This window comes from Sciurus vulgaris (assembly GCF_902686455.1).
Source record: "Sciurus vulgaris genome assembly, chromosome: 16".
In the NCBI taxonomy this organism is placed as follows: domain Eukaryota; kingdom Metazoa; phylum Chordata; class Mammalia; order Rodentia; family Sciuridae; genus Sciurus; species Sciurus vulgaris.
This window is the reverse complement of record NC_136477.1, coordinates 362979-389655: the sequence shown is the minus strand read 5'-3', so window position 1 is coordinate 389655 and position 26677 is coordinate 362979. Positions and strand designations below refer to the sequence as shown.

Below are 26677 nucleotides of genomic sequence, written 5' to 3'. Positions count from 1 at the left end.
CTGAATTGAACCCAGGTGACTAACCAGTTTCTGCCATGGGCAGTTCCAGGGCCCTTTCCGGCCAGTGTCTACCCCATCTGCAGCCCTTTCCACCCTCCCATGCCCCCACAGACTACTCAGGATGTACCCAGACTCCCTACCCTTGACCCCAGGACCCCTGCCTGGAGTGCCAACTAGCCACACCAGGGTCTAGTGGGGAAACTGAGGTGCGGATACCTGGAGCCCTGCTCCATCCTCTGAAAGCCACAGCACAGGGCAAGTACAGAGGGTGCTTGCCCCAGGCTATGCTGTCACAGGGCTACTGCTGCTGCGCCCCGATCCTGAGGCCAGTCCTCGTTTCTGCACGCCACGCCAGCTGGCTTCCCGGGCTGCCTGAGCTGCCTCTCGACCCTGCCCTCCCCCGCCCATCACGGCCTCTTTCCTCTCCCTCCTCTGCCCTGCCTCAGTCCCTCCCTGGCTGCTGCTCACTGCTTGGAGGTGGATGCTGAGCCCAGGAACACATGCCCAAGTCTCTCTGGATGCTCCCACGCCCCCACTGGTCACCCCCTAGCTGAGGGGCAGCACAAGACCCAGAGAGAGGAGGTAAAGGGAGGCCTGACACCCACAGTGGCTTTTCCAGTCTTTATTTCTTTGGTGAGGCAGGACCCAGTGTGGAGAAGGTTGCCTTGTCAGGGCTCAGTGGACCCTGGCTCAGGACACTCACTCAACTTTGCAGCACAGCACTCTGGGCTAGAGGAAGATGGGCAGGGCCTCACTAGACACCTGGCCCTTGACTAGGGGAGCTGGGCTTTCTGCCCACTGGTTTGTCTTTGGTCTCCAACACAGTCTGAGTGAAGGGCAAGCAGCTTCAGGGACTGGCCCCAGAACTGGCTAGTGTCACCACCGCCAGCCCAGCTGGCAGGTGGAGAGGGGCTAGCTGGGAACTGGATCTGAAGGCCTGGCCAAGGCCAACTACTGGGCAGCAGGAACCCAGCACTGCACAGGTCAGTCTTGTCCCTTATCCTGTAAGCTGAGACTCATGGTCCCCATCTGTTCATCCCTAAGTGGACTGGGCATTGCAGGACAGAGTGCCCAGTTCTGGGTGAATGCTAGCTGCCCCACATCTGAGGCCATGGGATATCACCAGGTGAACCTATAGGAGGCCCTGGGCAGTTCTGCTGCCCATGTCAGGAGGCATGGATGGGACTCTACTCAGGAAGCATGTTGGGCATTTCTTAGGGGCTCTTACAGAAGGTACTGGAAATCAGAGACAGTGGGGAGGCAGAAACCTGTTGTTCTTGGGCTTGGAGGACACCGTGCTGCTTCCCTGGCTTTTTGCTGGTCTGGTGTGGACACCTGCCCTGGGCTCCAGGCGCTGTGCTCTGAGGCCAGCCTCTTCACCTCTGGCCCGGGGAGGGGAGAGTCGGGGAGCCTCCCACAAATCATCATCAAGGGCAATTAGTGCACCAGCCGTGTAACCGACAGGCATCCTCCAAGAAGCACAAACTGGGATCCTGTGAGCAGCAGGTGCCTGGGGTAGGGGCTGGTTTCCCCAGGAGGTCCCCTAACCTGACGCTGAGTCTCCAGGGTCTCCACACCCACTGGCCCTTCTGGAGGTCGCCTTCCCTCAGCCCTTCTAAAATATCGTCAGCGCGCTCTGGGATCCCCAAGAGATCCCTATCCAGGTTCAGGAGTCCGCAGGACATAAATTAGATTCTGCTGCTGTGACAATAAATAAGAGAGGGACGGCCTCGCACGACAGGCGGTGCCGCTGCAGCTCACACGAAGTTCTCCTCCTCCTCCTCCGACTCGGTCTCCGGCTGCTCCTCGCGAGCGCCTGCAGGGCCAGGAGGAGCAGAGCTTGAGCGCGGTAAGTGCGGAGGCTCGCGTTCCCAACTGGCCCGCGCCTCACCTGCGCAGCTGCCCGGGTGGCGCACGCCGATGGAGCGACCCAGGAAACAGGTGGCCTGGCGTAGGTGGCACGAGGAGATATAGGTGACGTTGTTGTTGCCACAAAGCTCCTGTCCGGGGATGGTAGGCGCTGGGCAGGGCGCGGAGCGACACACCACGCAGTGCGCGCTGCCGGTCTGGTCTACGACGCACGACTGCGGTCGCGGGCACACCACGTGCGTGCAGGACTCTGCGGGCAGGACGCAAGTGAGGGTCAGGGGCGTCACAGCTCCACGAATCGCCGGGTGGACCCACAGACTCGACCCCTCCGTACACCCCGAAACTCCACAACGAGGGCGCGCGGCTCTCGGCGCGAGTGTGCTCTCGGAATACAGCGAGCGCTACCCGGACGAACCGCGTGAGTCCGCGAGGACCAAACTCCGCCCCTCTCGCCCCTCCCGCAGGCCGCCCCTTCGGTTCCAGCATCAAACCCCACCCATCCCACTCCACTCGCAAGCCCCGCCTTCTTATCCCATCATCTGGTCCCGCCCCTCTCCCCACCCACCATAAGCTCCGCCCTTTGGTTGCAACTGGAGCCGAACCCCGCCCCCTCAACCACCAAGTCTGGCTCCGCGCGAAGGTCCCACTTTCTGGTTTCGCCTTTAACCCCGCCGCCTCTGGCAGCACCCGGGAGCCACGCTGCTTCATGATTCAATCGCGAGACCTGTACAGGGTACTCGGGCCGATACCCTGTTCCATCCCGGTGTAGTGGGCGGCGCCCGGGCACTCCCCGGCAGGTCCGGAGGCCCCGCCCTCCCGCAGGCCCCGCCCCGCGTACTCTGGCAGCGGCCGGGATACATGACTCGTAGGTCCGGGTGGCCTCGGCAGCGCGCGGCGCGCAGCTCGCACTCGTCGCGGTAGGTGGCGCCGTCTGAGCCACAAACTTGCAGGCGGGCGGGTAGACCAGCGCAGTCTGGTGCGCACTCGCAGCGCGGGCGGCCCCCCAGCATGCGGCACGCCTTGCCCGGGCCACACTCTACGCCGTCGCACGAATCTGCGGGAAAGGACACCAGCACGTGGGTCGGGCTTGCAGCCCGAAGGGTCCTCAAGCCCCCCACCCACTCAGCTGAAGGATGGCGGCGGGGCCCATGGCCGCAGAGCGTCCGGATCGGGGACGGGAGCACCGGGACGCCCCCGGCGCAGAGTCTGCGAGAGGACCGCTGGGGGACAGGGTTTGTTGTGCGCCTGGGCGGAGACTTGGTGAGGAGCGTGGCTCCACGTGGGCGGGAGGGGGGTCTCTGCCAAGAATCTGGGGTCCAGCGGCCGAGCTCCACTTCCCTCCGCAGCGAGGCCGACGTCTGTTCCCCACTTTCCGCGTATTTCGGAGAAGGCCTGCGGGCCCGCAGCGTCAACCGGGGAGGGTCCTCCACCCGGGCCAGGCGCGGATCCGGGCGCGCCCGTAGGTCTGTTCCTGCTGCGACCAGAACCTCTCGCCGAAGCGTCGGAGAGGGCGGGTGTAGTACCACCCGAGAGGCATTTCGTTGGGAAGGGGCCTCTCACAGCCTTCTGAACCAGGGGCTCACCCTCGCAGCCCCACTGCTCAGGTCTGGCTAGGGTAAGTCTCTTGCGGGGGTCTCCGCCGCCCCCTTTTGATGTGCTGTTTATCCTATCTTCCCAGCCGCCATTTTACATATGGGGAAACTGAGGCCTGGTCACAGATGGGGGGCGGCAGGAGCGCCTCACCTTGAAAACTCCAGGCCAGACCCGGGATGGACACCTCTCCGACACCCCCTCCCTGCCCTTTTCTGTTGCTTGGGTGTCTGGAGCTTGAACTCTGAACATTGCGGCCTCAGTTTCCCTATGCAATAAAGGGAATGGCGATCTCTCCTAGGACAATGCCCAGAGCCCCCTCTGGGCATCATCATGTGGGCTACACTGGACACCTCCCACCTCACCCACATGCACATCTGGAACCACTCCTGGGGCTAGATGAGGTTGTGGGGCAGAGTTCTGGGCCATTTTGTACCCAGGTCAGGCACTTTCTGCAGTCTGCTCCCCTCCCAGAAGCCGGGGCAGGGGGTCTGGAAGGGTTTATGTGGCAATGAGTTCAGGACCACCCAGCCAGGCTGATCTGGGATTAATCACTTCTGAGGCCCTGAGGCTGCCAGTCTGTGCTCCCTGGCTTGGCCTTCGGGTCTGCAGCCCTGTGCCCCACTCCTCCCAGCTCCCCTGCCTGACCAGAATGGCTCTTTTTTGCACTCCCCCCAAACAGTTCCATCCAGCAAATTCCTAATCACGCTCCAGTACGTATGCTCTCATGCCCACTTTCTTCAAGTCCTGCCTTGGCACCCTCTCTGGGCTCCTGCAACTTCAGCCCTGATCACAGGGGACTAGGAGGGTCCTCCAACCAGTCCATTCTCCAAAGCAGAGGATTCTGGACTCTTCTATTCTGCTCATGGTGTGATGTGGGGGGCAACATTTCTTAAGAGTAAGGTTCAGAGGCACAAGCCTGTTGAACGTGAAGAATCTGTGGCATTAAAGGCCCTGGTGTGGGCGCTGGGAACAGCTCCCAGGAAACCCGCCCTCCAGGAGCTAGGTGTGAGCCAAGTGGCCTCTGCCAGTTGGGGACTGAGTGGCAGAGCCATTCCAGACTGAAGGCTTGGGGATGAAGCTGGGATTCCCCCGACTCCTGGGCTGTAGTAGCTGAGGCCGGGGAACCTGGGAGCACCCCACCCCTCTCCGAGGCCAGAATCCCCTCTAAGGCCTGCATACTCCTATGACAGGAAGCTTGCTCCTGACACCCCACTGTCAACCATGGTGACTCTTCTTGCTGGTCCTTAGCTGGGCCACAGTGCCCTGCCCCTGGCCCTCGCATTGCTGGGGTCTCACCTCTGCAGGGCAGACAGTGCACGAGTCCCAAGAAGCCCAGGAGGCTGATCTTGTTCCCAGGGTGGGTGAAGTTGGACCATGCAGTGTCGATGTTGCCAGAGGCACAGCACTCGGCCTGGCTCACGTCAGTCCTCAGCACCAGGCTGCAAGTGGCCTCTTGGCCCTGCTGGAGCCAGCAGACACCCCCTGTGGGAGAGGGGACACTGCCCGCAGGCCACTCCTGACAGCCAGCCTCGGCCCCACCACAGGGATACATACTTCCAGTGCTGCGTGGTCCGGAAGTGCAGAGAGCCATGTGGATACCCACCCAGGCTCCGGCCCTTTGGTGGGGGGTCCCTGCTCTCTGCACCCAACCCCCACCACTGTACCACCAGCCCTGCTTCTCCTCCCGAAGGCCTGGGAACTGGCTTCCCGCCCAACGAGTCAAATGCCGGGCACTGGACAGGTCAGGGTCAGTGGGCCTGCAGCCCTTGTCCCGCCTCTGCCCTCTGTCTAGACAGCGCCCGAGGGCGCGCAGAGCCCCTGGCTTGGCAGCCCCCCCTCTCCTGGCCCGCCTCTTACTCACTCCAACTTAGAACATTCTCCCGGCATGAGCTCACTGTCTCCCAGGGGGACAAGGCCTTCGGGGAGGGGGCTTGCTCTCCCCTCCACCAGGCTGGGGTGAGGCTGCGGGTGGGGTGGGGGTGGGGGGCTGGGAGGCAGAAGGCCCTCAGCTTCTTCACCCTGAAATAGGGGCTCTGAGGCTGCAACCCCCATCCCACAACTGTCTGTGGCTCCCAAGCACTCTGAGTGCCTCCCAGGGACCAGCTCTGGGAGCCCAGCAGCTCAGCACCCATCTTACAAAAGGCAAAACAGAGTCCTGGAGTGAGGGTGTCACTTGCCCCCCTCTCCCAGCAAGTCGCAGGTGTGAGGCACCAAAGATCCACCCCATCTGGGGAGGATCTGCAACCCAGCCGGAGTTCTGGGTCCAGCCACTCTGTTGCCCCTCTCTGGCGTCCGGGCCCACCCAGATGCCTAGCTTCCCGTGCTGGCTTGGCCACTTACAGGCTTTGACCCTGAACCTCAGTTTCCCCATTTGGAAGACGGGTGGTGACAGCACCCACACACTAGCTGGCTGCGGATTTAGGGGGACAGAGGCAAACACTAAGTGCTCAATAAATTGCGGTGGGTGTGCTGACCAGCCTCAGCTCTGCTGGCCTTCAGGTGGCCCTCTTCAGGCCCTTGGGCTGGGGCGCAGGGCTCCGGCGGGCTGCTGGACACCCCTGGCCCAGCCGCCGCGCCCCGGCATCGCAGCCGCATTCCGCAGACCCACGTGGGTGGCCGCCCCGCCCGCCCCTTCCGGCCGCCCCACTCACCGGGCGCGGGGTCCCCCGAGCCCACGGAGCCCACGAAGCCCACGGCCCAGGCCAGGGCCCCCCAGGGCAGTGGCCACAGCGGCCCCGGCGCCCCGGGACGCATGGCGAACGGAGAGCGAGGCGCCGACTTGCAGCGCGGGGCGGGCGCTCCCTATAAAGGTCCCGCGGACCGCGGGCGGGGCCGGCGGCGGGGCGGGGCGCGGCGCGGGTGGCGGGGACCGGACGTGTCCCGCGCGGTGCAGGGCCGGGCCTGCGCGGGGGTGGCAGCTGGGGGAGGGCCCGTGTCCCGTCTGGGAGCCAGAAAGTTGGTCTGGAAAGATGAGGGTGTAGCCAGGGGTCAGGGGACAGGCAGCTGGTGATGTGAATTGGAGGTGGTGACGGGTGGCTTTGGCGGCTCTAAGTGGCAGCCTCCAGTGTCAGGGTGGTTGTAGGACTGTGGCTTTGAACCACAGGTTCAGGTCTGGGGATCTGGACACCACCTTGGGATTGGCTTGAAGTCACCTTCGTGGCCCAAGTGTGGCTTCCACACTTTCTTTGCTCACACATGCATTCCACCCACCTGACCACTGACCAGTGGACACAAGAGCAAGTGAATGGGGCAGGACAGGTGGAGGGGTGCAGCAGGAGAGACCCCCAGACAGCTGGTCCCAGAATAAGGGGGCAGCAGCAACACGCGAGTCTGCAGCTTCTGGTCTCTGCCCTTCAAGCCCTGCATCCCGTCCCCAAGCCCTTGCCAGTGGCAACCCGGGCCACATAGTCACACCTGTAGGTTTGGAGGGTCTTCGCTTCCTCCGACATTGGTCAGAGACTGCCCTGGAATCCCAGGTTGCCTGAGCAGCGGCGTTCCCTACTATTCCTTCTGGAGCTGGTTCCGTCTAGCTTGGGGCCCTCCAGAATGGTCAGGGCACCCCTGCAGTGTGCGTGGGGTCTGTGGAACCCTGTGCTCCTGAGATGATTAGTGGCAGCAGGAGGGACCACAGGCAACACCCCATGCAGACAAGTGACTCAATCTATGGCTTTCAGGAAAATTAAAAGGGGTGACATAATGGAGAGCAGCTGAGTCTCTCCTGGTGGGGCCCCTGCCCTGTCGCCCCCATTCCTGTTTGCTCCGCCTCCTCTGGTGGGGAAACTGAGGCTCCCTGGAGTCATGGGCACAGTCTGACCTGCATGAAGAGACCTGCTACCACCAGCAGCCACACCCAGACCCTTGCCTGGGCCTTAGCAGCCCCTCCTGACCACTGTCCCCTAGCCAGTGGTCAAGGGCCAAGTTTCTGTCCTAGTGCAGAAACACCCTGCTGTCCTGACCTGACCTTGGCCCCTGGCAGTTCCCCAGGGAATCTCCAGGGTTGGGGAGTGGGCAGGGATGGGACCCCATGTTCTCATTGAGGGTGTGTGGGGGCTGGACAGTGTGACCATGGCCGAGACCTGACCCCGCCATGGCTCTGCCATCTGGGCTGAGCAAATCAAAGGGTCATTGTCTGCCTGGTGTGGGTTCAGGGCCCCTCCAGCCTGCTCTCTGGCCTGGTGTACTGGGACCTCGAGCAAGTCGCTGGTCCTTTCTGGGGGACCCCTCCCCCTGAGACCCCAGTGCCAGACTCCTTGCCCTCCCCAGCTCTGTCCTCTTTTCAGCCTCTGCCTGCTCACCCAGCCTCACCCCTGCCACCCACTTCCTACCCTGCTCTGTAGACCCCTCCCCAGCTCAGATACCAGCCATGACTCCCCATGCCTCTGCTCATCTCCCAGGCTCCGCCCCCAGGCCTGACAAGCAACTAGGCAGTTCAGGGTCTGGGCAGACGTGGCAGGTGCCTGAAGCTGGAGGTACCGGACTGCTAGGGGAGATGCAGGAAGGGTCACTAAGTAGGGCTGCAGGACTGTGGACTGGGAACAGAAGGTGCCGCCTGCAGCTCAGGGGAGTGCGGCCCCAGGGCAGTGGGCAGGACTGCCACCCAGGGACGTCCAGGTCTGACCCTGAGGCTACCAGGGCTCTCCGATGGGATTCAGGACCTTCCAGAAAGGAGGGTTTCTCGGATTGCCCAGGTGGGCTGACATCATTGAGGGTCCTCAAAGTGGACACCCTTTTGGCTGTGGTTAAAGATGCGGGGCAGAGAGGATCTTGGCAGCCATTGTTGGAAGTGACAGTAGGAGGGGCCTCAGGCCATGAAGCGCGGGTGGCCTCTGAGAGCTGGAGAGCAGTGCCCCTGGAGCTCCCTGCAGGAACACGGCTCTGCCGATAGCTGATTTTCAACCTGCATGACCCGGGTGGGACTTCCAACCTCCACAGCTGTGAGCAGCCCATTCGTGGCTGCTTGGGAACAGCACTGCTGGACTCTGGCTCCAGGACCTCATCTGCAGCGTGGGCATAGACCCCAGGACTAGAGGTTCTAGTCAGACACATGCAGCGGCCGGTGCACAGCAGGGGCGTGACATGCGCACTGGCTCCGAGAGGCAGGAGGGAAGAGCTTCCTTGGGGTCTCCAAGCTCTACTGGGTCGGAACTAGTGTTGGTTCTAGGTAAGTGAGACCCCAGGGCCTGTGTGCTGCGCTCTGGGGCAGGCCCTCCCTGCTCTGGACTGGACAGTGATGTCATCCTCCTGTTCCCAGGCCACATTTTTCCTTAGGAGTATCACTACCTTCTGTAGTCCAGTCAAGTGACTTCAAGGCTCAGCACCCACTCAGGCTCCACCAATTAGTGAGGAGCCCCCTAGGACTTTTGCTGGGAAAGGGACATTCACTTCCTGCTGGGTTGCAGGAAGAGGCCAGTCCAGCAAAGCACAGAGCTCCTAGGAGCCCCAGCAATTCCCTCTGCTACTGATCCTAAATCCAGCTATACCTGAACTCCTCCACAATATGAAACCAGTTTAAACTTGAGTTTTAGTCAGTAGTGGCTGACAAAACCACCTTTCCAATGAATCAACTTACATTTTATTAAAGCAGAACTTAACAGGACCCAGAGCAGCGGGGGCTGTAGGAGCCACACTTTGATGTCCCTACCTCTGCCTCCAGGATGTGGGTCATGGCTTGGTAAGAATACTCGAGGATACTTGTGGTGGCCTCCACGGGACTTTATTGTCAGCAGCCCCTGAACAGGAACCTGGAGGCTATGGGTTGATGCTGACAGCCGCGGAGTATGATGCAGAGCATTCTGAAGGGGCAGGCCTTGTCTTGCCTCCACTGATGTCCCCAGCCATAACACCACATGGCTCCCAGGGCTGCAAGATGGAGTCTAGGTTTTCAGCCTGGTTCAAGGCCCCACCTGCTGGGCCTGCTGTCTAGCCCCTTCCCACAGTAACTCTTCCACTCTAGCCCCCAGCTGTCCTCATCCATCCCTGCTGTTCCCTCTCTGTGGTGAAGGATTCCATTTGAGCAAAAACCAGATCACCATGCTGGTCAATCAGATAACCATGCTGATCCCAGAGGTCTGGGCCTACCCTTAGTGCTGATGTCCACAGCAAGCCACAGTGCCATCAGTCATTCCTGTCCTCAATCTTAGTGTGGAGGCCATGTGATCCAGCTCAGGCTGGTAAGAGCCATCAGACCATGTCTGCTGTGACCCTTAATCAGCCAGTATCAGTTTCCCGTTTGCTGCTGTAACATGCTGCAAGCCCAGATCCACTGGCCTCCAGTTCAGGAGCTCAGAATTCCAACCAAGGTCCCTGGACTAAAATCTAGTGCATTAGGAGCTTTCTTTCCTCCATCACTGCTGACTACTGTCCCTGCTAGGATGTGAGGTGCGGGGCCCTCACCTCCTATGCCAGGAGGCGGCTGGCACCAGGCCCATAGGCTGCCTTCTTGGGTGGGCCTACCCTTTTCAGAAACGGGGAACATTTTTCTTTCAGCCCAGGATGACCGGGAGCAGAGAAGGTGAAGGTGGCACGTGGGTTTCTGGGCTGTTTGTGGTGTGCGCAGTGAAGCCCACCCTGGACTCTGCCCTGTGCCTCCCTGTCTGGCAGGGCCCTGTGGCTTGTTTTGAGGCTTCTTTCCCTCATCTTCAGGTCTCGAATGTTCATGGGGCAGGACTTGAATGAGGGACCTCATTAGGCGTGCATGTCCTGTCCCAAGCCCCAGCCCTGCAGGTGACAACTTAGACGTCCCCCATGAACACATCATGGAGAGGCCGTGCCTGGCTTGCAGACCCAGAAGGGGCCGGCACAGTGCATGGGCCGGTGGTGCTCTGAGCTGAGGTGATCCCATCCAGGAGGGGCAAATTCAGCTGAGGGCCACCCTGGCCTTGGAGATATGCCTGTGCCTTTGGGAAGAGGGGCATCCCAAATACTTCTGCGCAGACACAGTCAGAGCAACAGTGGCAGATGGTGGACAGCTGGGCCATTGGTATGTTCTTGCAACTTTTCTGCAAGTTGGAAATATTATTTACAATAAAGTTAGCAACGTTCAAGTGTGATGAATCGAGAATCCAGGCGCCTCTGGCCCCCACCCTGTCCCAGCCTCACTCTGACATCTTACTCCCTGGGCTTCAGCAAGCAGGAGGATGAGGCATCCTGCACAGCTGGGGTTCAGAGAACTCCTGGGCAGGGATGAACAGGCTGCAGCATCCTGGTCTTGGTCTGGTGCAGGTTGTCAAGGGTCCACCTGAGCTGGGCTCAAAGCCTGAAGCCCCTTGCTGGGTGTGTTTATCTCAAGCAAAAAACAAACAAGCCAGAAACCCCCAAAATGACAAAAACCCCAGGGCCCAGAGGAAGATGCATCAAAAAAAAAAAAAAAAAAAAAAAAAAAAAAAAAAAAAAAAAAAAAAAAAATCACAGAAACAAACCAAAACCACAAGCCAAAAAAGTACTGGAACAAGTTTAAAATAAGCAAAAAACAAAACCGAAAGCTCTCAACAAAGTAAAAAACAAGACAAATAAAATGAGAAATCAAAAACTTGCCAATAAGTGCCACAAATACAAGTGAACGGGAAGACAGAAGGGTCACTCAATGTGTGTAATTAAAGGTCAGAAAGTAAACATGAAGCGCATCAACAAGTGGTGGGGTACTGGGCCCAGCCCGCCCGATCGCAGGATCGCTGCCGGTGAGGTCGGAGGAGGCACCACCTGGGGAGGAGGAGCCAGGAGCCTGTGGGAGGCGGTGGTCTGGGCCAGGCGAAGGACGGGCCCCACTCGCACCCCCGTGAAACCTCCCACCTGAGCGCTGGGGGTCGTCCGCGCTTCCTGCCGAGCCTGTCTCATCCTCAACAGCAGCGAGGAGGCCTAACTGGGAGGCTAGTCGATTACCAGGGGACACCTGCGGATTGAGCCTTCTCAGCTGGGTCCCCCACTGAAGTCTAAGGCTGACTTCCTGGGAATTGGGGGTGGGCGACAGTTGCCTACACCCAGTGACCTGGGCTCCACTGAGTGCTGCCCCCTCCTCTGGCGGCACTCTGTCATCAGCCCTGAATGTTGGGAGATGCCCTTCCTGAGCCCTGGGTTCCAAAAGGCTACCCAGGAAGGAAGAGGGCTCTGTGGGGCAGATGCCATGGGGTGGGGCTCCCCAGGAAGCCCCAGAGGAGCTAGGAAAGGGAGGGGACCCTGGGAAGGGCAGGCTACACCAAGGCCCCCTCTGCCCACCCAACAAAACCAGTGAGGGCCAAGGAGGGCTAAGGAGTCCATGTCTGCCCGCAGCTAATGAGACGGACAACCATCCAAGGCAGGCTCTGCCATCTGCTCAGGGACCTTAAGCCACTTGCCCAGTGGCAGGAAGTGGATGGGCGGGTGGAAGCTGAGCTGGGGCCGGCTCCTGAAGCCTCTTCACCTCTGTAGGGTACCGCGTGGGCCGGGTCTCAAGAACTTGATTAAATGACCCTGGGGCTTAGGGCATCCCAGCTCTGGTCCTGGGGAGGTAACAGGATTCCCAGGGCCTGGGCCAGTGCGCTCTCTGGTGGTCAGCACAGGAATACTTTGAAGTGGATAGGATGGCTAGCAGGAAGTCCAGTGCTCTCTTAACTTCAACCAACTCCTTTTCACTACTCAGACCCCAGGTCTCAATGCTCTTTCCTGCTAGAAAGCATTCCTTGTCTCTCCAGGCAGAGGAAGGGTCACCGTAGGGTCTCAGCCTCATGGGGCTGGGAGTGTTTGCATGTATCCAGCACACACAGGGTCTGGTGTGCAGTAGGTGCTCAATGACTGTAGCATGAATAGAGAAATAAACCTACTATTGGGCTGATGGTGACCTCAAACGACCCTGGCCTGAGGTGGGTGATGACATAGCTCTGCTGATTAGCTTGGGAGGGGATTAGGTTTCCTGCTCCTCTGTACCCAGAGGTACTGAGGCCTGGGTCCCAAGACCTCAGCCTCTCCTGTCCCCACTGAGGGATGGGCAGTGGCATAGGCTCAGAGGGGTCCGACTTCCACCCAGGAGTGTCCTTGGCTGCATTCCCTCCACCAGTGTTAATGGACCACAGCTGGGTACCAAGCACAGCCTTGGTCTGGCAGGGAAGGAGATGCAGAAGTCCTTCTGCTGGAGCAGGACTTTACAGTTCTCAAGTGGGACAAGGGCTGTTCCCGTGGGCATCACAAACCTCTGCGATATTCAGCAGAAAACGGGAGAGGCTCGAGGCAGAAGCCACACCACAGCCCAAGGAATGGTGCACCCGGAGGAGAGGGGCAGGTGGGAGAGAAGTTCAGAGGGAGCCCATTGCCTTCCCAGGTTAGGAGGAGAGGCTAGGGGGGAGGAGTGGGGGAGGAGCAGGAGGAGGAAGAACAAGAAGAGGGGGAGGAGGGAGAGCAAGAGGGGGGAAGGAGGAGGAGGGAGAGGAGCAGAAGGAAAGAGGAGGAAGAGTCAGAGGGGAGGGGCAGGCGGAGGAAGAGCAAGAAGAGGAAGGAAAGGAGGAGACGGAGAGGAGGAGGAGGAGGGAGAAAAAGAAGAGGAGGAGGAGGAAGAGCAAGAAGAGGAGGAGGGAAAGGAAGAGACGGAGAGGAGGAGGAGGAAGAGCAAGAGCGAGGAGGGGGAAGGAGGAGGAGCAGGGAGAAGAACAGGAGGAGCTGAAGGAGGAAGAGGGGAGAAGGGCAGGAGGAGGTGGAAGAGGAGGAAGAGCGGGGCCGGCGCAGACCCAGCCCCGCAGGAGACCCAGGTTGCTAGGGTGACTCGGCCCCACCCCACTCGGGTCCCGCCTCCAGCCGCCTCTGCAGCCTCCACCCTGGCTCCGCCCCCTACCTGGCGTCCAGTTTGACAGCCATTCCTAGTTTGACCCTCAGCGGCCACCGTCGTCCGCACCTCCACCCGCCGCGCGCGCTTCCCGCGCCGCTCGCCGCCCCACGCCGTGCGTGAGTGTGCGTGCCGTGCGTGTGCGTGCGCGGGCGCGTCGGCCGGCGAGGGAGCAGCAAACGGCCGGCGGCGGGCGCCGCGCGGGGGGCGGGCGGCGCGGAGGCGGCGGCGGCCATGGCCGAGGCGTCGCCGCAGCCCGGACGGTACTTCTGCCACTGCTGCTCGGTCGAGATCGTGCCGCGCCTGCCGGTGAGGCCCGAGCGGGCGGGCCTGTGCGTGCGGGCCTGGGCAGGCCGCGGCCGGGCGGGGAAACCGAGGCCAGGCGGCGCCGGCGCGGGTCCTCTCCGCGGAGGCCCGAGCGGTGAGGCCTGAACCCCGGTCCGGGTGCGGGAGACACGGAGGCCCGGCGAAGGGCCCTCAGTCGCCGCCGAGAGCTCGGGCGCCCGGGTCCAGTGAGCGCGGCACTGCGGTGCAGACGCGGAGACCGGGAGACCCGGAGGCCGAGCGCTGCGGAGAACCGAGGGCAGGGGCGCCAGAGCCGGCCCGGGAGGACGCGGGCCCTGGGCGGCCGCCGCGGGAGCCGGACCCGGCGCGGCGCCGGGGGACGTTCGCCGAGCGCGTGGCCGGGCTGCGGGGGCGCGCCTCGGCCGCGTGGGCCCGGCCGCTGGGGTCCAGGCGCCGACCGGGTCGCGGAGCTGCCGGTGGCATGTGTTTGGGAGGAGATCGGCCCCCGGCCGGGGCGCAGAGGGTCCCAGAGAGCGCTGCTGGCGCTCGGCGCGGCCGCCCGTCGCCCAGGGGCCGAGTGGGGCGCTCCCGGGCGCTTCCTGCTCCTGGAGACCTGGGTTCCAGGCTGGCTCGGCGTCAGTCGGTCTGGAGTGGGCCCGGCCATCCCTGCTTCCAGTTCGCGCCCTCCTTCCCCAGGCTGGTGGAGAAAGTGGCCATGTAGTCGGCTTTTGGGGTGGGAAAACAAGGCTGCGCTGGCGCACCAGAAGTGGCACGTGGTCCTCACGTTTGCGCCCCTCCACTTTCCAGCGATCCAGGGGAGCGGGGATAGAGGGTGGTGCAGGGGGTCAAGAGGCTCTGAGGGGAACGGACTGTGGTGAGGAGGGTTTGTGGCGCTGCGGGAGCTACACCCTGCTTGTCACCTGCCTCCTGGGTGGTGGTACTCGCTGACCAATGGGCCTGTGGCGTTCCCCGAGGGGAGGGACCCTGGAGGAGGAGCCTGTAGGGCTTGCCGGGGAGAGAAGGGGAGGGCTTCTGGAAAATAGTCTCTCCCACCTCATCTTCCTGGAGTCTTGCTCCAGCTCTTCAGCTTTTAGTGTCCCTTTCTGTTTGTGGCAGGCAGCACTGGTGGCCTGGCAGTATGCAGGCCTGGCTTAGTGGCAGTGCAGCCCCTTGCAGCTGCTGTGAGCCCCAAGACAGGCCTTGTGTAGGGGGTACGGAGCTGGGGGCAGGTGCATGTACTGCGTGCAAAGCTGACCTGACCCAGCTGTTTTCCTAGCTGTTTTTGGTCTGCCTTCCTGGGCTTTCTGGGGCCCACATGGTGTGGCTACTTCCTAACTGTGGCCCGGAGCAAGGAAGACCCTGACCTCCTCTGACTGGCACCAGGTCTGGTGAGGACATTCCTTCAGTCACAGCAATCCAACGTGGTCTTTGACCTTACAGGGTTGACAGACTGACCAGGGACTGACAAATACTAAACTGGACTTTGGTAAAATTCCATGAGAACTGTAACCTTTGGAAGGAGGTGTGGGGTACGGCATCGTTACTGGTCCTGAGGGTGCCTGCCTGTGGACTGAGGCGGAACTAAACCCGGCCAGCTTGCTGTGGTAGAACTTCTGTACGGGGACTGGCACACTGGTGCCCTGGGAGGAGGTCTCTCAACCTGGGAAAGTCCCAGCTTGTCACTGGCACCCCAAAGAGGAGTTTGCCCACGTCATAGTCAACTCTGATGTGTCTGCTGCTGCTCAGGCTCCTGGCTGGTTTTAGGAGACGCCCACTTCCATGATGACAGGAGCTGGCTGCTATCATAAGGGTGCCATCTCAAGCCTCTGATCTGCTGTGGTCCTCAGGCCTGCTCTTGGGGGCTTCTCTGGGCCAGGCTGGCTCCAACAGCTACATTACTTCTCACCTAACATCCTGGTCTGTCAAGGGAGTTGGAATCCGGGCAAGAAGCATGTATGCAGGTGGCCAGTACTTGGCCTGTTTCCCCTTTGCCTGCAAAGGCACCTTCATGCGGGGGCAGTGCAGTCATGTGGGCAAGTGCCCATGAAGCAGTGCAGGGAGCACCTGGGCGTGGAGGGTGGTCTGCCTGGTTGGAGGGGGCATGTGGGAACAGGAACCAGACAATCTGGCTGGAGCTGGAGGCCTCAGCACAGGCACACAGGCCCAGACTCGATTCTCCCAGATCTGGTACAGGCGGTGTGACGTGCCGGGCATGAATGTGGAACACCCTGTGGGCAGGCACCTGCCTAGTGCTGGCCTCTTGCCTCCCTCACTTACAGCACTCTGTGGCCCAAGCCAGGGAAGACAGGATGGAGGGCCCTCTCGTGTGTGAGTCCCTGGGTCTCCACCTGGGCAGGGGGAAGCAGCGGTGGGCCCGACCACCTGGCGTTCTCCATCCCCACGGACAGACCTGTGCTGCCTCCTGGAGGTTGTCCTAGTGTGCAACCCCACTGTGGGCAAGTGGAGAAGGAAGACCTGGGTGAGCCGGGGCAGTGGGGCCGTTGCTGTTGTCACTGGTGTCCCTTCCTGGACTCTAAGTCTCTGGGTGCCTCCTTCCCCCACCCCAGGCGTGCATCCGTTTCTGCCCTCCATCCCCTGGCCTGCTTGGTGTGCCCTGTTGTGTGCCACCGGCTGTGATGGAGATGTCTGTTGCTCTTAACGGAGTCTGTCCCGTGTCCTGCAGTGGTTCTGTGGAGCTGAGGCCCTAGGGAGGTTGGGTGGAACAGGCTCTCAGCAGCATGCTGTAAGCCCAGCACCTGGTGGAGGGTGGAGCACCCAGTGCCCAGGGAGCCCTGGCTGGGTTGGTCAGGACAATTGTGGGCCACACTTTCCCATTTGGGATTCTGCCCACATCAGCACTTTTTTGTTTTGTACCCATGAGGGGGAACTTGACCTGGGGTCCTGGGCAAAGCCACGCCCTGCAGTCCAAGGGCCTCTCTGCCCTGAGCCTTCTGTACAGTGGCACATGCAAGGTCCCAGGCCTTGTCAGTGGAATCAGATCAGCCTGAGAGAATCCTGGAAGGTGGAGTTAGGTGCCACTGGGTTTCCGTGCCTACTGGGGCCTATGTGTAGTGGACGCCATCCTACCAGCTGACCTAAGTGCAATCACAGGCCTGTGGCAGCTCATCTCCTCTGGGCAGGGTTCACACACTGAGGGACAGACAGGATGAAGATGTGGGCCTTGGTGGCAGCCACTAGGTCCTAGAAGAAAAGAATCTGGGGAGTGTCATGTGCATCCCTGGGGCTGTGCAGGGAATCGGGGTCCACATTCTCCCCGTGCCAAGAAGGCTGCATTGTCTTCTGTGAAGAGTGGTGGCTTTCCTGAGGGACCCGTAGAGGCAGTCAGCGCTGTGTCCCTCTCATCTCCTGCCTCAGTTTCCCCAGCTTCCCTGCACATGCTGGCAAGGACTCGCGACGTGTGTTGTACAAGGGTCACCTGAATGAGGGCATGTGATGTGGGAGGCATGGTTGTGCGCCCCTTCACTAGGCAGGTGTGCTTGTCCCTCTCCCCACCCCATAGGGGAGGAGTGGGTGGGCACACAGGAAAGATCTGTCATCTCCACAGATGCTCTTGAGGCACTGAAGTGACTGAGCAGCAGGGCTGGTCAGGGTGGCCTCTGCACAGTGGTGTCCAGGTGGATACCTGGGGGAGGCCGTTGTGGCAGAGGACATTGAGGACAGAAGGTTATGCCTCTGGTTGGACCTTGGCTGCTGTGGGCAAGTTCAGTTGGCCGGCCCTGGCTAGAGCCGATGGTGTAGGTTCCAGGGAAGAGCTTTGATCAAGCCTGCAGAGGTGAGCTTTGGGTCTACTAGGAAAGGGTGACAGGCACAGTGCCCAGCCATGGTGGCCCTGGGGCCCTAGGGACATGTACCTATAGGCCACATGGCCTCAGTAACAAGCGGCCCTTGGCTGAGAAGAGGAGGCTGATTTCCAGGGCCACGGTTTGGGCTGAGGGCTCCTTGTGAGCCAGTGGAGGCTGAGCCTGTACGGGTGCTGCAGTGCCCTGAGAGAGCTCTGGGGCAGGCCAGGTCCTGGAGGCATGGACAGCCACCAGGCCAGCAGTCGTGCTGACCTTCCCCTGGCGACTAGTGATGTTGGGCCTCCTCTGCTTGTTGGGTATGTCTTTTGATGGTTGAGTTGTAAACGTGTATTTGGCCATGAGCCGTTTATCAGACTTGCCAGCCTCCTCCGTCCTGTGTAGGTCATCTGCAAGTGCCACTCCACCATCTGCTCGCCGTGGCCATGGCTCCTGCTGCCTGCCCCACGCAGCCTTAGCTATTGGTGGCAGGGGCAGGTGAGGTGGACATGCTATGCCACGTGTGGGGCCCCAGCAATGTCAGTAGGCAAGGCCTGTAGCCACCTCCGAGAGCCCTGTCTCCCTATTTGAGCTATGTTCCCCAGAGGTTACTGTGGGACGCCGTAGTTGACGTGGGTCTGTCCGATGTATGCAGCTGGCAGTCTCAGGGAGCGTGAGCCTGGTCTTGGTATTCACATACCTGCCATTCCCAGGGTGGGTCCTTGGCCGCCCTTCCAGGACATCACAAGATCCTCTGTGACCCCAAGGCAGCAGGCGCCTGTGTCTGAGTGTGCCTCTCCCAGGGAGGCCCCAGGACCTCTGTCACTGGGACACGTGCCGAGTCAGGGTCACCGTGGGACAGGGGACCACCAGAGGAACTTGGGCCCAGCCTGCCGGAGGATCTAGCAGGGCTGCTTGAGTCATGGAGGCCATGGAGGAAGTCTGTCACTGACCTCACCACTGTGTGGCCAGCAAGAACACACATATCCCTGGACCTCCTTTGTTCCCTGTCCTTCATGACCCACAAAGCCAGGACTGGCACTTGGGCTTGCCCTAGCACAGGGAGGTTTTGCTGATGTATGGCGTTCCTGGTGACCCTCATTCCTCTCTCTTGCAGGATTACATCTGCCCCAGGTGTGAGTCTGGTTTTATCGAGGAGCTTCCGGAAGAGACCAGGTAGCATAGCACAGCCCATGGTGGTGCAGCTGGGAGAGTGGGTTAGGGTCACACACCTGCCAGGCCTGGGGACGGCAGCCTCATGGCACTTGGTCAGTGTATGTGTGCATGGGAGTCTCGTGGGGATGGCACCCACAGACACCCACATTCACAGCACAGGGGAGAGGAGGCAGGCTTGACACCAGAGCTGGGCCTGGGTGGCGGGTGGAGGGGTTGCCATCTTCTGGCCTCACCACATGGTGGCGTCCTGAGACGCAGGGGCCAGGTGCCTCTGGTGTTGTGATTCCTACTTTCTTGATGTACAGGGCCAGGAGTGGGTTGTGGAGGGTGGCTGTGTCCCTGGGGGATGGGGAGGGCTGCTGGCCGCTGCCAACAGGCACCTTCTCTCCCCAGGAATACAGAAAACGGTTCCGCTCCCTCCACAGCCCCCGCTGACCAGAGCCGGCAGCCATTTGAGGTGAGTGGGAGCCTCTGGGCCTTGAGGCTGCAGGTATTCTCGTCCTGCCAGTGGCCACCCAGCTTGGCTCCTGGGACCTCGGCCCCCCGGGCATCCTGCCACCCCTGCCTCTTGCATCCCCCATCCGCTTAGTCTGGTATCCACCTGTCACTGTTGGCCTGTGTCCTGCCTGCTGGGGTGAGTTCTGTACAGGCTGAGCTCCCCATGCCTGGGAGGTGTGTGTCCCCTGGAGAGGCCCTGCAGGTGCTGGGCCTGAGCCTGCCCTCCCACTCTCCTTGGGCCACTCTGGTGGGTCTGACGGCCCCCACCGTGCCTTGGCTCTGCGTGGGGAGCCCTGAGCAGAGCGTGCAGGCTCAGGTTGCTCTTTCTTCTCCCTAGAACGTGGACCAGCACCTGTTCACGCTGCCCCAGGGCTATGGACAGTTTGCTTTCGGCATCTTTGATGACAGCTTTGAGATCCCCGCCTTCCCTCCTGGGGCACAGGCGGATGACAGCAGGGACCCTGAGAGCCGGAGGGAGAGAGAGCACCAGTCCCGGCACCGGTACGGCGCCCGGCAGCCCCGAGCCCGCCTCACCGCCCGGCGGGCCACCGGCCGGCACGAAGGCGTCCCCACGCTGGAAGGGTGAGGGGGCCTGGGGGTGGTCGGAGAGGGCCCCTCACAGCTGGCTCGTGCCGGCCCTTGGAAGTGCATGTGCTCTGCTGAGGCCTGGGCTTCCTCGCCCCCGGGAGCTGCGGTCCCACACTGCACTTTGGAGGCTGTGGTGGCCCCCAGCTTGAAGAGTTGTGTCACGGGACATCACGGAGAAATGCGGGTGGACACGGCTCACTCGCCTGGACCTCAGCAGGACAGCGTGCTGAGTTCTTTTCATCGTTTCTTTCTTTTCTTGTGGTGCTGGGGATGACCCAGGACTCGTGCTGCTGGGCAGGTGCCCAGCCATGGAGCCACCGCCCTCACGGGGCGTCTCTGGGTGCTGCGCAGGCCCGTCTGCAGCAGCGTGTGACCGGCCCCTTTCTTCCAGGATCATCCAGCAACTGGTCAATGGCATCATCACTCCCGCCACCATCCCCAACTTGGGCCTGGGCCCCTGGTGAGTAGCAGGGGGTGGGGGGCACACCTGCCCACCCCTGGCCTCCTGACCTGGCCTCTCGCCCCCAGGGGCGTCCTGCACTCCAACCCAATGGACTACGCCTGGGGGGCCAACGGCCTGGACGCCATCATCACGCAGGTACAGGGTGGTTGCACCCAGCGTTTGGGGGGGTTAGTCCAGGGAAGACAGGGCAAGGTGTCCTCTTGCCAAGACCACCTGAGAGGCCCCTGCATCTCGCCTCCTGCCTGTTACGAACTTGGGGTTTCCACCTGACGTCCCAGGGACCCTGGTACTAAGTCCACCCTGGTGGCCCTGCTCACTCTCTTCCTCTCCTGGATCACGCTCATCCTGTGGGTGGACTCAGGCCCTGTGCAGCCAGTCGGTGGGCTGTGTCAGTGTGGGCACATCTGCCTCCCTGGCAGCATCCAGTGCCCGGCCAGCCCAGGGCCACAGGCCTGGGGCTCTTGCAGAGATGCCTGCTTCTTGCTGAGCCCAGCCCTGGACCTCCTGGCACTTGGCTCTTGTCTTTCAGCTCCTCAACCAGTTTGAAAACACGGGCCCCCCTCCCGCAGACAAGGAGAAGATCCAGGCCCTCCCCACCGTCCCTGTCACCGAGGAGCACGTAGGTATGGCTCTGCTTGGCCGTGGCTCCCGTGACCTGGGTGCTCCTGCCAGGGTGGGGCCCACGGGGCCCTGGACTCAACTGGCCCCGCCTGTCCACAGGCTCTGGGCTCGAATGTCCCGTGTGCAAGGACGACTACGCGCTGGGCGAGAGTGTGCGGCAGCTGCCCTGCAACCACCTGTTCCACAACGGCTGCATCGTGCCCTGGCTGGAGCAGGTGAGCCCGCCCGCCGCCCGCGCCCGCCCCGGGGGCGCCAGCTTCTAACTCCCCGCCTCGCCTCTGTCCCCACAAAGCATGACAGCTGCCCCGTCTGCCGCAAGAGCCTCACTGGACAGAACACGGCCACCAACCCCCCCGGCCTGACTGGGGTGAGCTTCTCCTCCTCCTCCTCCTCCTCCTCCTCCTCCTCGCCCAGCAACGAGAACGCCACGAGCAACTCCTGAGCTGGCGCCCAGCTCCAGCTCCCAGGCCGCTGCGCAGCACCGGCAGGCCCCAGGCTGCGCGCCAGGCTCGGGGACCGGCTCGCCAGGGGGACCAGAGCTCAGCCAGCCCCGGAGGCACATCCGTGCCCAGCTGCTCCCTGCACGGAGGGGTGTGGGCCACATGTCCCCCACAGGGCACCAGCCTTCTGTCCCATCTCTAACCTCCCTCCAAACGTTCAGCGGTGGAAAGGTTTTTATGATTTTAAATTATTACTGCTTTGAAATAAATGGACGTTTTAGCTCACGCGCGGCCACGCATGATCTGTGCAGCTGCGGGTGGAGCTGCTCCGCCAGGGCCACGTGTGCCACCTGCACGGGCCCCGGGGCCTTGGACCGCACCGCGAGCGCCGGCCTTGGGACCACAAGGGTGACCAGCAGAACCAGGAACAAAACTGCTCTGACAGACGTTTTTTAAAGGGAAAAATATGTGTATCTTGAAAGCTATTTAAAATACACCTACTTGAAAGAGGAGCCGGTGGCTGGGCGTTTTCCTTCTGCGCCAGTGTGTCCAGAGGGCCCGAGCGGCTGGCAGGGCGTGGGCGCCGTCCTGGGGGACCGTGCCTCCCCAGGGAGCCCTGGGGCTGTGCACTTCCTGACACAGAGCAGGCCGTGGACATCGAGTGGGAGTGTTCCAGGAAGGCTGCGTGCCACTTGGTGGCAGAACTCCATCACTGCACCAGTGCTCCAGGAAGGTCCTCCTGGGCAGGTTCTCTGCTCAGCACTCGGGCCTGCAGCCTCTGTCCTTCCACAGCACTGGGCAGCCAGCAAGGCCTGCAGTAGGAGCTTCTGCCCTCAGGAGGTGGAATGGCCTGGAGTCCCACAGCCCCAAGGCCCCACACCACATGTCCTGCTCTGGTTTCTGGGCTTCTGTGACTGAAAGGACACCGTGGTGGACCGTCCTGGTGGACGCCCTGGCAGCATGGCAGAGCACAGGGGAAGCTGGCGGAATCAGCCCGACAGTCGCTTCCTAAATCCAAGTCTGGGAGCCGCACAGGGCCCTGGATGAGCAGGAGCTCTGTCGGAGGACCCTGTGCTGGCAGCCGCTGCACCCCGGCCCTCTGGAGCCGTGCCACCACTGGCTTGCTCCTGGCGGAAGCAGGAGCTTTGAGTTGTGCAGCCTGTGGGGACGTGAGGCTGAGCTGCTGAGTGCTGTTGCCTCTGATGGCCAGAGCTACCAACCATGTGAGCAGTAGGGGTCAGCCATGCCCAGCACGGAGGAAAATGGTGAGGGCCGGTTAGTGGAAGAGATGCCGCTGGGTGTGCTGTCCCGAGGGCCCATCCGTGGAGGGCGAGGACACAAAGCCCCTCAGCAGCCCCTGCCCGTCCTGAGACCCGGGAGGCTGAGATGATGGCCTCTGTGTGCGTCCTGTGACGTGACGGCTTCTGACAGGCTGCAGTGTTTATTATCTGATGTTTCTGGGGGGAGCCAGTGTGGGCTGCCCTGGGCTGAACCCAGGGGTGGCAGGACCAGCCCTCCTGAGGCCCAGGAGAGGCCCTATCCCCCTCCTCCCGCTCCACAGCCAGCAGTGCAGCCTCTTCCTGCCTCCCATGGGGACTCTGGGGTGACCTGGGTGTCCCCAGCTCAGGGCCCCTTCTGCCCCAGGAGGTGCCATGTCCACAGGCCCTGGGGGTGAGATGTGGATGTCTTGGGGCTGTGTTCTGGCCACAGGGCAGGGCGATGCACCTGCAGCACTGCCCTGTGTGGGCCCTGCCCGCTCACCCCTGGGGCCTGTTAGCCTCCCTGGTGTGCCCTGTCCAGGGCACTCTGCCCAGGCCTGATGACAGCCCGTGCCTGCAGCCTGGGCCTGCTCACCCTTGTACTAGGCAGTTGGACTCCGCTTGCTACCTGCCTCCCCCATCCTGGGGCCCCCGCTTTGACCCGGTGCTTGGCACCCTTAGAACTCAGAAGAAGAGCAGGCAGAAGGACCGACAGGCAGCCGGGCCTGGGCCCCCAGCCTCAGCCCCTTCCCCCTGTCTCGGGCGTCCTCGGGGCCCTCCTTCTCCCCATGCCTCCAGGTCTGTCAGCAGGCCCTCGAGACCTCGGAGGGCCTCAGGAGACCAGGACGGGCAGAAAGTGGGTGGACAGATGGTGCCGCCGTGTGTGGATGCCTTGCCGGGGGGCTCCCCGTCCGTCCAGTGCCAGGTACATGGGCCGGCCCCGGTGGCGCCAGCGGAGCGAGGCGTAGGTGTTGTAGCCGTTCTCCTCGATGCGCTCCAGGAACCTGCAGTCAACACCGTAGACCCGCTGAGGGGCGGGTGCATGAGGCCATCTGACACTGCCTGCAACCCGCCTCTGCCCACCATCACCCAGTACTCACCGACCCATAGAGGTGGCCCTGACGGCTCATGGCCACGTAGAAGCCCGAGTGCACAGCCTTGATGGCCACGGTGCCCACACGGACAGAGCGGATCTCCACAACGCCTGCGCAGAGGGGCTGGTCAGGGTGGCTCCTGGCTCCCGCTCCTCGTCTCTCCCACACGCGCCCTGCCTTAACCCTGCACTCATCTGCACCCCTACTGTGTGCCTGCCCAGGCTGGGTGTTCAGGAGTCGGCATCCATGACCTGGAGCTCAGGCACAAGGCTGGAAGCCCTGGGAGCCACAGCAGCCACAGCACAGCGTGAACAGCCCAGGGTCCTGTTGGCTCTGCATGTGCTCACCAGAGCTTGCAGTGCAGGCCGGGCAGCCCTTGGTCAACTGCTGAGGACCAGGAGAGGCAGATAGTGGCCTGGGCTCCCTCACATCCTCACCTTGCCTGACCCTCCACCTCTGGGTCAACGAGACCAACACGGAGCCTGCTTCCTGCCCTACTCCAGCAAGCCTGCATGCAGCCTTGTGGGAAGCCACCTGCACTGACCTCCCAGAGGGGAGACGGGCCGCCACGGCAGTCTGTCAGGGGGTCACTCTGGACAGGGCCTGCCCCGTGAGCAGCAGCCCCATCCAGCAGAGGCAGCGAGGAGCCTCCCACCTCTGCCCGAATGTGGCACCTAGTGCCGAGTCCAGATGCTGCCCTTCATCCATCATTCTGGACATGGAGACATAAACCTGTGTGGCAGCCGTACCACCTCCACTGGCCACTCGCCCTCCCAGGGCCAGGTGAGGTCATTTCCTCTGCCACGTGCACAGCCCATGTGCACGGTCAGCTCCTGGTCACCATTCAAGGCTCACCACCTCCCAGAGAGGCTGCCAGACCCCCTCCTGCACCTGTGCGGCCCACTGTGAGGGCTACATCAGTCCTTGCTGAACTCATTTCCCTGGGAGAACAGCTGGGAGTCCGGGGGAGAGTGTCCCACCACGGTGTACACATGCCGGCACAGCACACTGCGGGGCCCAATCAGTTCAGGAAGAGGAGCCGGTCCACAGCCACTGCCCTCCATCACCCCATCCCCGTCCAGATGGGGGAACAGAGGCTCATGGGAAGTAGTGCCCATCCGAGGTCACCTGGCAGAGCAAGGTTTCTTCCCCAGCCTGAGGCCGCCCCGCCTGGCCATGCTGCCATGGATGGACCTGCCTGGCCAGTCCCTTGTCACTGCCCTCCCTGCGTGCTGCCTGAGGGCTGGGAGCCCCAGATGAAAGCCTCTGGGAAGGGCAGGGGTGATTATGTACCCCGATGGTGGTGATTCAGGATGCTAGCGAGGAGCTTGCCCCCTGCCCAGACCTGGGAGCTGTGCGAAGTGACCCCTGGTCTCCCAGTTCCCTAGCTTCCTCTTCTGTGCCCTGGCCTCTCTTCCTGCCACATATATTGTACACTTACTGAGCATTAACTGCCTGCTGGGCAAGGCCCAGAGGCCACAGCCCAAAAGCAGAGAGGGTGGTGGTCGCTGTCACTGGAGCCTGCTCCACTACCCCTTCTGGGTGGGGACCCTGAGCAGCTGTTTTCCTCTCTGTGCTGTTTCCTCATCTGCCAGGTGGGGTGTCTGGGAAGACACAGTTACCCAGCTCAGGTCCTGACTTTAGTGTCAGGAGCCCAGGGTGAGTCAATCTCATGACCACTGCAGCCCTTCCTGCAGCCTCGGTTTCCCTTCTGTACCCAGGCGACCCACCTCAGAACCATACCACGAAGACCCTTGTCTGTCGCAAAGCCAGGAGCCTCAAGTGCCCCCCCTCCTCTTACCGAGTGGGTTGTACCCACCTTAGGGCAGAGGAAACTGAGGCCCCAGTCGGGACATGACCTGGTCAGCGCACCCCTTGTCATTACTGTCCCCTTGGCTGTTAGAGTCTCCCTCGTCCGCCTTCTCCGGGCCCCGCTGCCCCAGCGCACTCACTGTCCTGGCTGTGGCGCCAGCGGGTGCCCTGCACCCGGCCCCCGGGGTCCACGCGCAGGAAGAAGTGGGTGGAGGAGAATAGGCGCCTCCAGCGCACGTCGCCTTCCAGGTGTGGGTAGCTGCGCGGCCTCCTCGGCGCGCTCGGGGTCCCCGCAGCACTGGGCGCGCGCGCCAGCAGTAGCCAGGCCAGGCCAAGCCAGAGGCGGCGGCGCATGGCCCACTCCGCTCACCGCCGGCTCTTGCCTCCGAAGTCCCCGGCTCCACCTGGCCTCGCAGGGGAGGCGGGGACGGGACGCGCGCTGGCCAATGGTAGCCACGGGGCGGGGCCAAAGCGTGTTTGGGGTGGGCACGGCCCAGCCGTCAGCCAATGGGCGCCTGGGGGCGGGGCGGGGCCTGTTGGTGGCTTGTAGCCTCCGGTGCGTGCGTTTGTCTCCCGGGTGTGAGGCGGATGCAGAGACAGACAGGTAGAGATACAGAGACCGAGACACAGAAGAGAGCGACAAGAGGAGAAGGCAGCTCAGGGAAAGACAGAAACTGAGGGACAGACAAGGAGAGACTAAGAGGCAGAGATAGGGAGGTGCGAGGGAGGTGCAGAGAAACAGAAGGTTGCTGGCCCATGTGCCAGCCTGTGCCAGCAGAGTCCTGGTGGGCACCGTAGGTGGACTCCTCCTTCCATCCCAGCTTCCTGAGAGTGGACAGCAGGGGCTTCTCTGTGGGATGGAGGGAGCGATTCAGGAGTCTGTGTTTGGACAGGTGGGCGGAAGCCCCTGGAGTTGGGACGAGTGAGCCAGTCAGTTATCAGCTGAGAGGGCACGGATGACAGCCCAGGTCATCCCCTCTGGATGCTGTGGCTGCATGTCTGAGGTAGCAGGAATGGGCGGCTGCATCCTCACCCACACCTGCTCCACTTTATGGCCACACCTGAGCCCCACACAGGCCACTCCAGCTTGCCAGCCAGCACCCTCACCAGCCTGCCTGTGCCCTGGGCACTGAGAATGAGCACAGCGGCTCCACAGGCTCAGAGCCAAGAGGCTCCACTGACAGGCCCACAGGGCCCGAACTTCCCAAAGGCCCCTGGGAACACATCCCTAGATTGCACTTCTGCCCACTGCTCCCAACACCCCTGGCTTTAGTGCCTGGCCCCAGGTGGCACCTTAAAACAGTTCCAAGGTGGAGACCTGTTGAGCAGCCACACTCTGGGGAGCCCTCAGGAGGGAGACCAGCCTGGCAACTCAGGGGTTCCCTGACTCTTCCT

The 26677-nt window shown here is 62.1% G+C and overlaps 3 protein-coding genes and 1 long non-coding RNA gene across 6 annotated transcripts; 1 reads left to right on the top strand and 3 right to left on the bottom strand.

Annotated features, from left to right (window-relative positions):
* Positions 1-607: 607 nt before the first annotated feature.
* Positions 608-6272, bottom strand: FSTL3 (follistatin like 3). The gene is made up of 5 exons (XM_079115177.1): positions 6114-6272; positions 4759-4944; positions 2708-2923; positions 1892-2119; positions 608-1816 (listed from the first exon to the last, which is right to left on the bottom strand). Exons 1-5 carry the CDS (start codon positions 6214-6216, stop codon positions 1758-1760), a joined length of 792 nt encoding a protein of 263 aa, XP_078971303.1. The 5' UTR covers positions 6217-6272; the 3' UTR covers positions 608-1757.
* A 2750-nt stretch (positions 6273-9022) lies between these two features.
* Positions 9023-13393, bottom strand: LOC306646267. The gene is made up of 2 exons (XR_013759832.1): positions 13259-13393; positions 9023-10460 (listed from the first exon to the last, which is right to left on the bottom strand). It is a non-coding gene; the product is annotated as an uncharacterized lncRNA (long non-coding RNA).
* Positions 13340-21629, top strand: RNF126 (ring finger protein 126). Of its 2 annotated transcripts, none has more exons than XM_079114800.1 (9): positions 13340-13558; positions 18449-18507; positions 18901-18964; positions 19343-19506; positions 19985-20053; positions 20122-20191; positions 20586-20679; positions 20777-20892; positions 20970-21629. In XM_079114800.1, exons 1-9 carry the CDS (start codon positions 13484-13486, stop codon positions 21117-21119), a joined length of 861 nt encoding a protein of 286 aa, XP_078970926.1. In that variant the 5' UTR covers positions 13340-13483; the 3' UTR covers positions 21120-21629. The 2 variants fall into 2 exon arrangements, with proteins under 2 accessions (XP_078970926.1, XP_078970925.1); XM_079114799.1 differs by having other exon boundaries at positions 13347-13558; positions 19343-19587.
* Positions 21630-22212: 583 nt separating this feature from the next.
* On the bottom strand, positions 22213-26656 carry FGF22 (fibroblast growth factor 22). Of its 2 annotated transcripts, none has more exons than XM_079116602.1 (3): positions 25423-26656; positions 23477-23580; positions 22213-23403 (listed from the first exon to the last, which is right to left on the bottom strand). In XM_079116602.1, exons 1-3 carry the CDS (start codon positions 25634-25636, stop codon positions 23209-23211), a joined length of 513 nt encoding a protein of 170 aa, XP_078972728.1. In that variant the 5' UTR covers positions 25637-26656; the 3' UTR covers positions 22213-23208. The 2 variants fall into 2 exon arrangements, with proteins under 2 accessions (XP_078972728.1, XP_078972727.1); XM_079116601.1 differs by having other exon boundaries at positions 22213-23380; positions 25423-26655.
* Positions 26657-26677: the final 21 nt, after the last annotated feature.